Source organism: Rhinopithecus bieti, unplaced genomic scaffold (assembly GCF_001698545.2).
Source record: "Rhinopithecus bieti isolate Rb0 unplaced genomic scaffold, ASM169854v2 scaffold_6782, whole genome shotgun sequence".
Classification (NCBI taxonomy): domain Eukaryota; kingdom Metazoa; phylum Chordata; class Mammalia; order Primates; family Cercopithecidae; genus Rhinopithecus; species Rhinopithecus bieti.
This window is the reverse complement of record NW_016805866.1, coordinates 480842-491487: the sequence shown is the minus strand read 5'-3', so window position 1 is coordinate 491487 and position 10646 is coordinate 480842. Positions and strand designations below refer to the sequence as shown.

At 37.7% G+C, this 10646-nt stretch overlaps 1 protein-coding gene across 1 annotated transcript in view; it reads right to left on the bottom strand.

Annotated features, from left to right (window-relative positions):
- Nucleotides 1-1202: 1202 nt before the first annotated feature.
- The window catches only part of LOC108530786 (neurexin-3-beta), a 394243-nt gene continuing 384799 nt past the window's right edge, over nt 1203-10646 (bottom strand). The window contains exon 6 of the mRNA XM_017873828.1: nt 1203-2617. Within this exon, the coding sequence (XP_017729317.1) occupies nt 1692-2617 (926 nt within the window). The 3' untranslated portion in view covers nt 1203-1691. The remainder of the gene's footprint in view (nt 2618-10646) is intronic.

Here is a 10646-nt window from a genome sequence, read left to right as displayed (position 1 = left end):
GAAAAAAAAAAAAAAAGACATTTCTTAAAGCAGTATGTACATAGGTGGCTAAGGAATTATACCAGCAAAGATGTAGTAAAATATGTAAACAAAATCTGAAGATTTTTTTAAATTCTCTTTGACACAGTTAACTGTGACAAAACTAAAATTCACACTTTCTTCACATTTTAAGGTTTGCTTTTTTGTTGTTTTGTTATTTTCTTTTAAAACAACATTCTCATTCCACTTCAAGACTTTAACAGATTTCCTGTGTCAGTCATCCCATCAAACATACCATGATAAATATATCTGTATATATATTTATTTATATATATATTATACTATTAAATTCCTTTTGTGTGTGTGTCACAGCAGCTTTATTCATTTATTTATTTGTTTTAAAAAAGATGGGTGAAGGGAGAAGTGAGCAAATGGAAGGACAGAGTTATCCATAAATGTCAGGCTACAAAATTAAACCACTATGAAAACCATTGTCATGTTCGGGGCGGGGAAAGAACTATGTGTTTTGTACTCTGGCATGACATGTTTGGCTTGTGTGACCTTTTGTGGTTCCATCTCGAGTTGAACTCCCCTGTCTGGTTTGATAAATTAACAGACTTTAATATTGTCTTTTTTATTTGCATGCATTTCAATCAGTCACAGATCCAGCCCACCTCCCCTTCCTCTTCCCTAGGAAAGGCTATTTTAGTTTGTGGGGCTTTCTTCTTTAACACAATGTGGCTGGGTGAATGGACAGGAACAATATTGTTAAGTAAAGCCAATAGCTCTGATAACACCAGCCCTAAACCCATCTGTTCGGGGTTTGGGTGGTGAATTCTGAAATTAGATCCTGGGGGACCAGCTTTTCGAATCAATATTATCATCCGTCACATGAATTTTGCTATGTGTTCAGCAAAGCATCTTATAGGAAACAAACAACAGATTCTAGAGACACCATAACCTGATATGTAGAGTGAACACCATGGTAGCTTTTGAGTTCATATGGCAATAGTCTCTCTCGATTTTGTTTTGAGTTTTTTCCTCTTCTGATGTCCAGTCATTATCAAAAAAATAAACAAAAACCCGAAAGCCATTTTTCCCCTCAGACCTTAAAGTTACACGCACACTGGTCAGAACCAGATAAGGGTTGTGGGTTTTTTTTTGTTTGTTTGTTTGTTTTTGTTTTTTGGTGGTTTTTTTTTGTTTTTGTTTTTGTTTTTTTTACTTTTTTCTTTTTTTGTTGTTGTAGTTTTGTTTTTTTACATAATTAAACCGAAAAAACATGGTTACAGTCAAGCTTCACAAACATCATTACAGACTCACTTGGAGTTATGGAACAAGTAAGCCATGAAGTCTTCTACCTTTTAGTAAAAGGTCCTCCGGAGAAGGAAGCTTCCAGGCCTGCGGAAGTGGTGGAGCCACCGTCCGGCTCCAGAGCGCTAAGTGTGTGCTTTATGATACAGCAGGGCACAAAACCTTCTGTCTCCCAGTGACCGCTGGGACCTTGCCGCAGCCATGGCTGAGCTTCAGAGAGAGATGCATCGCTGTGTGTGTGTGTCCTTTAAAAAACGGTTTTCCCCACCAGAGTCGTGGTTATATACCCCATTTCATAGTTCCAGCAGTTCTGACATCTGTGAGATCTCACCGTCCAAAGATTCATAGGCGTGGATAGAAATAACTGTGAAACTCGCGTGTGAGCAGTGTTCGCATGTTTACACGTAGTACTCCCTGTCCTTGTTTTTCTGTTTCTTGTGGCCGCTCTTTGAGCTCTGCTGCTTCTCCTTCATGAGCGTGCCGTTGCTCTGGGCGGAGTTGCTGATGTAGTTCCGCGTCTCGTCCACTTGATAGGACCCCTCGTCCCTGTTCCTGTACTTGTACATGGCGTACAGGAGGATCAAGATGCAGAGGGCGGCAGCAGCCACAATGCCGACGACCATCCCTGTTGTGCTGCTCGACTCCCGGATCACCTCTGAGGCCCCCGGGACCCGTCTGATTCCCGGCTCCGTGGGGTTTGCTGTGGGCACATTACGGAACATGGGGGAAGTAATTAGTGGGCTCTTCAGTTTGGTGCTGTCTAGCTCATAGGCAGTGGGCAACGGAAGCAAGACTATATCAGGCTGGGGTTTGAGATCACGGTTATTCATTTTGCCAGCTGGCAATTTGGGCACCATCCCAGACGAGGAGGAAGCTGTGAAGCGGATCAGCTCAGGGGATAAAGATGTGGTAGTAGTCCTACTAGTTTCGGAGACTTTGTTAGGTCTAAAGTCCTTGGATTCCCACTTGGGCGCATGTGCTTTGTAGCCACCTTCGAAGATTGAAGTGGAAAGACTCTTATCTGTTACCAAGGAGAAGGTGGTGTAAAAATCTTCATCATCAGTAGGGGGCAGGTTAGAGTCAAAGGTTTCCCCTGAGCCATACCCAGATATCACCAAGCCATCATCATCACAACCATCGCTGCCTTGGTCCGACAAGCAAGGTAACCCCGCCTCAGAGGTCATGGACAGGGAATCTTTGGTGGTCTCAATAATGGTGAGGAGGGGGCGAAAGGTAGGGGGGAGTGTAATGGAAGGTGCACGAGTAGCAATAGGAGGGGTAGCTAAAGGGTCTTCTACAAGAAGAGGGATAACTAATTCACCTCCTGGGATGGAAAAGAAAAAGAAAAACAGAATTAGTATATTTGTAAACACAACTGTAGTTACTCTCAACCAGTGTAGTTCACAGATTATGCCTCAGCAATTATAATAAAATGATCTGGATCTTTTCTGAATGGAGTCTAATCATTCTAGGCAGATTTGGAGCCTTCTATATGCCTCTTGCCACCCAAACCTGAAATCCCTAGATCAGGGGCTTAGATTTTTAAAGATACTCTCAAGTAATTATTTAGATAGAATTCAACTATATATGTTCTTTCCAGGATCTGCTTAAGGGCTGATGACATTCAGTGACATTGTTATAAATATTGGCTGGCTATCAAAATTGGCGTGTGTGGGTACCTGTACACATTGTGTGCTTAAGTTATGAATTTATTAACATGTATTTAAGATTTCTTTATTGCCTTCTTGGGATTCTACTTATTTGTTCCCAGGAGGATGAGAATGACCTATTCACCATCTTATTGAGACCAAGATCAAGAAACATAAAATATTGTGTCCTTTGTGTTTTCTTAAGTTACTTACTTTTATTTCACACTTATTAATCACAGTCCTCATTTACTATAAGCTGAGTGATAGGTATTTATAATAATTCAAAAATGTTCATCTAACAAATCCATTTTGACTATTCTTTTCCAGAAATTCCCCTGATTATTAAATGACAACTTGCCTCGCATTAGTCTAATATTTGTATGCATTGCTTTCATGTTATATACAATATATTGTGAGCTGGAAGCTAGATTTTCAAAATACCCAGCCTAGATATCCATGACTTGAAACTTTTAGACTCACAAATGTTGACTTAGCAAAGTGAGTTTTTTTAAATTGGTGATTCCTAACTAGTGTGGCAAAAATATATCGGTTTACCCATAGACCCTTGTTATTGCACTTAGAATCATGTAGACTAAGTTGGGAAAGAAAGCTCAGAATAGTTCATTAAATCACAGGGCCTTGCAGATCATGGGTGCCACAAATATTCTGCAGTAGTGGTTGTTTACCTGGCTGTAAGGCCAAGATTGCTATGTATCTATGGCAGCAAGATAATTGATCTCTCTTCAATGTCTTTATAATGTTATTTTCCAAGCAGAGGAAGAATCTTAAGAAATCACAGTTCGTGTCTCTTAATTGAATGTATTCCAGAAGAATGTATTCCCACTATCACTTAAAAAAATCCACTCGCAGGAATGGTACGAATGTTTCCCTGCCCTAGTTAGTTAGAAAGTTGAGATACTAATGTGACGTTATTGTTGAAGGCCTCTTTCTGAGTGGACCCACTGAGCTGCCAACTGGTACTGCGTATTGTGTCTCTTACACTTGGTAATAACTTTGCTGTGATGGTATAGTCAGTGTTTGAGTAGCTTTTAACAGATAAGACTGTAGCTGAGGTGCCCACCTCATCAGTAACAAAGCCAGACAAGGAGGTGATTCAGCACCAGAGTTCTAGGGACACTCCAAGTGAATAAGCCTTGGAGTTTACACAGTCTTCCAGGGTTTTTCCTATGAAGATTGATTCACGAATTAAAACTCTCCCTTTGAATCACAGGAAACATTTCAAGATGCAAGCTTTCCACACCTTGCATCTTGAAACATTTCCCATGCATCCAAATTGTCTAGGTTTCAGGTGTGCTAAGAGAAGGGCTTCCTGAGGAGAAAGCTAATGCCTACCTTCAAGCACTGAGAAACTGCTGGTGCCCATGTCAGAAGCCTCTATTCTCTCCCTGTTTAGCTAATAACAATTGTGTTCTGCAGAAAGAAACGGTTTGGGAGGGAGCTGATAAAGTATATAATGTGTATCATTTAGAAGGAAAGGGACAACAGAATGTTGTAGTGTCATCTCTGGCCTATGTGATAATTTTACTATGAAATTAAAACAACACCTTTTTGAGATTCTCAAGATGATCTTATAGTATGTGCTCTAAACCTGAGCCTCTATTCTGGTGCTTAGAGTTTGAGACTATTGAGCAAAATGATCTTTGCAGATTTGCCAAAGATTCACACTTGCTGGACTAGACCAGCAGACACCTATTTTTTTTTTTTTTTAACATTGTGAACATATATAATTCATATGCCTTGCAACTTATTTAATGCATAATTTACACACTTTTGCTAGTTTTTATAAATGGGATTTGGAGTGCAGTTCCCTAAAGGTAAGCCAGTCCTAAAACTAACTCTGAGCAAACTTTTTTATTATTCTTCTGCTAGGGGGCCCCAAGTGGTAGATATATGAAAGGTGATATATGAAAGAGGGCAATGTTTGAGTAATAGGAGAACAGTGATAAGAAAGAGGAAGTGAAGGCCCATGGAATCTGTCTAAAGCTTCCTTATGAATTTCTCAGGCACAATTTTACTTACCTTCAGAGGACAAGGCAGGATTTTTTTTTAACTTATCTATAACAAAGGTTTAACATGTGTGTTCTTTGTTGGCACAAACACCTAGTCATTTGTTCCTTATGGCAATGACAAATCTACCCCTTACCTAGCCTCTTACCCAAAAGTTTGCCTTTATATTTAAACTGTTTGTACCGGGCCTTTGCTTCCTAAGATATCAGTTATTCCTTGTCCTTTAACCTAGTTTCCTCTTTGCTTTTCTTCTCAATACCAGTTAAAGCTTCCAGTGTACTTGTTTCAAAATCTACAAACTGTTCACTCTGCAGTTGAATTACTTAACTTTCCTTTGCTATTTCCCTCTCATTTAACACACTAATGCAAGTATCTTAGATTTAAAAAAAAAAAAAGAGTAACCACATTTTTTATAACTGTATAGTAAGAGGGTTCTGAAGCTTGTTAATTTATAAAGAGCTTCTAAAAGCCTGGTGAGTCCCAAACTGAAATGATAAGAGCTTATTTTAAAACCAAAATGATGGGTATGCTATTTCAGAGTTTAGAAAACAAAATCTTTCAGAACTACTGATCTCTAGTTTTCTTTGCCATTTTGTTACTAATCACAGTAGCAGCAAAAAAATGATAAATGATACCCTCTGTTGGGAAAATCTGAGCCGAAATCATGCTGATTTTTAGACAAGGAAGTGGTAGAAGCTTTCTTAACCCCTCTTTCCTGGCTTCTCAAGAAGTGGGAAGATTGCCTTTAGTTTAAAATGAAGTCAACTGGGATACAGAGGGGTCCTTATGACAAATAGGAATTCTAATGAAAACAGGTAGAAAATTTTAGATAACTGTAAACATGAAAGATGCCTGGGACAAGTGTATATGTTAGTGTAATTAATTTTAAAACTAAATTCTGTGTTTAAGATTGCAGATGATAATAGGGTCCTGGGGGGGATCAAAGGCACACCTCACTTGAGAAGGGAAAGTGATGTATTTCTCCTACTATTAGGACCTTAATAGAAATAACTTAGTTTGGCTGGGTGCAGTGGCTCACGCCTGTAACCCCAGCACTTTGGGAGTCCGAAGCAGGCGGATGATGAGGTCACCAGATCGAGATCATCCTGGCTAACACAGTGAAACCCCATCTGTACTAAAAATACAAAAAAAAAATTAGCCGGGCGTGGTGGCGGGCACCTGTAGTCCCAGCTACTCAGGAGGCTGAGGCAGGAGAATGGGGTGAATCCGGGAGGCGAAGCTTGCAGTGAGCCGAGATCGTGCCACTGCACTCCAGCCTGGGCGACAGAGTGAGACTCAGCCTCAAAAAAAAGTTTGATGGGAAGCTATTCAAGCCTTCTTGTTTATTTTAATCAAAAGTGACTACTCTGAGAAATGTTCAAGTGGCTGATACTATTTTCTGTACTTCCCAGAGACCATGAAGTCAGTGATCAACTAGGTGTCTATGCCTAAAAAAGTTTTCATGGAAGTAAAGAACCCAAAGTCATAAAGAGTTATGGGCAGAGTAATACAAAACCTGTAATCCATCAAAATCCTAATTTCCTATGCCGTCGCCAGAATTTTTCTTTAGTTTGGGATAAAAACTATCTGTATTCCTTAAAGTTAGCACTTTAAAATCAGGCATACATACCCCTTTTTAGCAGGATTGTGCTTTACTTTAAACTAGAGAGATCATTAGAGATATAAAAGGTCTATTTTAGCCCTGAAGGCTTCTCAGGCTTTTTGCTTTTTGAGTGTATTTGTAGATATATAATTCATGCCTCTAGGGCTGATGTCCAGCAAAAGGGGCTCACTGCCATCAAAAAAGACAGTGTATAAAAAATTTAATAGAACTCTTCTGAACTGTGAGAATGTTGTGGGTGATAGTGAATGTAGTGGGTGATCTTTGGAAAAAAAAATAAAAAGAACAAAAAACAACAACAACAAAAAACAAGAAGCACGAAGTTTCAACCCTTGCCTCTCTGGAGATATGTGGGTTTTGAGAGTTCACGAAAATACCTGAACAGTGAGACTCTGGGAGAGGACACCATGCTCGAATTCCTTGAATTCTTGTTCTATATATTTGGGTATTTCACCTCATCTCTTATTTGCATTATTCTAATTTTCTGCTTGAAAATTCACATAATGGGGAAATCATTCTTTTCCCCCCCAAAATTAATTTTCAAAAGTATTTAGCTCTTTGGTGACATGGAAATGTGTACTTGTAACACATAAATATCATAAAGCTTGTAACCATGAAATTGCCCTCCGTCAACCTTCGGAATAAAGAGTCATGGACAAACAGGGCAAGTACCTGGGGAGAAGACAGTAGAAAAACTCAGGTGTCTCAAAGGGGCTTAACTTATATTTTAACAGGATGAGAATTTCTAGGTAGGGCGTTCTCCCTGCCTTCCCCACCACCCTTCCACCCCAGCAAAGGGTTTTTCTGAAATAGGTTTGATTTTGAAAGACTACAGATTATATTTTCAACAATAAGATGGGCCACAGCCCTTTGATATTATTATATATTATAAAACATGAAATGTCAAGTGGAGTGTTTCATTTGCTTATTGATTAACAGCTTTGCCTCTGAAGTAACTCTGACTCTTAGCATTAGAACTCTGTAGGAGTTCCCACTGGCGCTAGGAATTTGGTCAAATTTCTTAAACTCTATGGAAAATGAGAATAATAAAATACTCTACCTCAAACCATCAATGCAAATATTAAAATAATGCATATCAAGTACTTTTTAAATATGTTAGGTGGTTAGCACAGTACCTACTGCTATTCAGGAATGCTAGGTACTAATGTTGTTATTTCTACGAATGTATTTGAGCTGTAAATACTTAAATAATCACTTTCTTTCAACCCTTTTTATTTAGTGGCTTCATGCTAAAGTAGAAGTATAATTATATAGGATCTAGATTATTGAGGCTATTTTAAAGAATAGAATATAAGGAATAATTCAAAGAGCTGGTATTTTTTTTTTAAATAACCTTTTATTAAATTTACCTTTGGATATCTTTTTCATAGAAAGAAAATATTCTAACAAGCAACAAGATAAAACAACATCCCGTTTAGGAAGTTCTAAGTTTTAGACCTAAAATATTATCAGCATGTCAAACAACACAAAATCATATAAACTGAGGTAGAGAGAGCCCAAGCATTAAGCTGCTGGCTTGGAAACATCTCTTATCTAGCATTCAGTTTGATATTTCTATAACAGTTTCAAATAACACAAATATCTATAAAGCAAAACAAGTGATTTCTTGACTAAAAAATTATGTAGTGCTTCTTACCAATCTTATGTATGTTGAAGCGCATAAGGCAGCATTGGTCCAAATAATCTTAAGGTCAAGGAATATTCTTAGCCTGTAGTTACACGATGATAGTACCTACCTGAAATATTTTCTATGTAAAACTTTAGGTTTGAAAATCATCATGTTTTCTTCTTGGTAGAATCTTAAGGTCCCTGAAAGCTTACCTGATTAAATCCTTGAGAGAAATGAAACAGGGAAAAGGAGAAAAGACAAAGGAAAGAGGGAGAGAGAGAATGTGTGTGCACCTCCTGTGTGTGTGTCTGTGTTTTTGTCAGTTGTTAGTTCCATACACTGGAAGGCGTCAGTATCACAGAACAGTACTCGAAACACCCGGGATTCTTGATGTCTTCATTTTCAGTATAATTGATTTTGTAGCCTGAAGCAAAGGTGAGAGTATAATCCTGGATAGCCAAACTCTACCATAGTCACTTGAGAGTACCTTATTTTCCCCTTTGCTGAAGGAAAATAACTAATTTCCTAAATGCTTTTTAAGGAATTTTAAAAGAATGCAATTACCGCTGTTACTACCTGGAGCTAAGTCAACTCATTTTCCTCTGGGGTACAGGCCTCCCACTGGCTGTAAACAATTTTAGGATGCCAAATAGAGCCTACCACTACTTTCAAGACTTTAAAATGGTGGTGAAAAAGTTCAGGCAAAGAGGCCAGGCTTTCTTTGGGAGGTAAGGATAATGTTTTAACCCCCTTCTACTGAGAGTAGAATTCACATTGATTATTAGAAGCAATTCAGCACAAAACATAACAGTGAAAATTCAGCAAATAGACACAAACGAAATAAAAATATAATATAGTCTTCAAAATTATATAGTAGAAAATAAAATCAACTTCATAGCTAAAGTAAGCTGGGAGAAGGAGAGCAAATAACATTGAGGCATTCACAATATAATAAGAACAGAAAGAAAAGTAAAAGCAAATTAAAAATAGAGGCTGTTCTGGGAAAAAAAAAAAGAAATCATTTCCATATAGGCAAAATAATTTAAACTAAAAAAGCATACTGTATTAATTTATAGTCAACTTACATCAACAAATTGCCCGCATGTTTTTTGGCATGAAAGAAAAATTTACAAAAGAAAGTTGTGTAAGAATGCTCTTGGACAAATAGAATTGCCACATTCTTGTAACTTGCTTTTTTGTTGTCATTTCTTAAAAACTTTTGAGCAAAATGTCTAATTTTTCAAATATAATAATTTACAACAGAGGATGATACAGGGAGGCAACAACACATACATCCACACCACATAACATAAAAGAAAAAAAAAATCTGCACTTTAACAAATTTTACTTTGGGGGGTTTGGGAGGGCATCAGTTTTGAATTTAAAATAATTCCGATTGCTATGATTGAAAAACCAAACAAAAAACCTGTTTACTTTTATAATTTACCTTTCAAAAAATTCTATGAATCTAACGGGTTTTGAATGAATTTCTGCATTTATAGGTTTTCAGATATATACTTAATTTTTTTTTTGTCTTTTTGACAAATTGTAGGCTTTCTTTAATTTAGGGAGATGGATGACAGCACATAAATTTTAACAATGCTAAAGAAAGGGGGAGTATGGGAAGGAAAGATGCAGGAAGGGGAGGGTCATATCTATGAGTGAACTACACAGGAGATGAAGATGATAGGAGTAAATGTGTAAGTGAGTCGCCATGTCCATGTAAGGGCGGCACGGAGTGATCTAGCTGCATTAGAGCTTCTGGCTGTAAGGAAGGGATGGGCAATATACAAAAACAAATGAGCCTACACATGCCCATCTATGGAAATAAAGAACAGAACTCTAACACTGACAATCTCACACACCCTAAGCTGCAACTTCTTCAACATGCAATTACTCCAAAAATTATTACAGTTTCATTAAAGATTTTCAAATAATAAAACAGTTAAACTTTTTTCCTACTAAAATAGCCAAAATACATAAAATACTAGTAGTCATGATCAAAAGTTTAAAGCAAAACAAGAAGACTAGATTTATGCATTCAAGTTGAACAACTTCATCGGCAGCCACACAGCCACATCTAGAGTTGGGGAGGTTTAGCAATCTACAGAGGTGATTGAGAGGCAATACTAAGCAGGGGGCCCATGCACTGGGTTGCTAATTACATCTCTATAGAGAAATGGTATTTTCCAAATGACATCATCTGTCTTCCTTACGCCACCCAGGTTGCACGCAATTGGCAAGGAGACCAGGCTAATTTGAAAGATGTGGATGTGAGGATTCTGCAGCTGAAGTTGTTCCACATTTAAAGAGGGAGTGGGGAAAAATTGCAGAAAACAATTCATAACTTTTTTCTCATAATTTTAGATAAAATCAAATCTAAGATAAAGATCTAGCAATTAAAATAAACACATTGATATATATA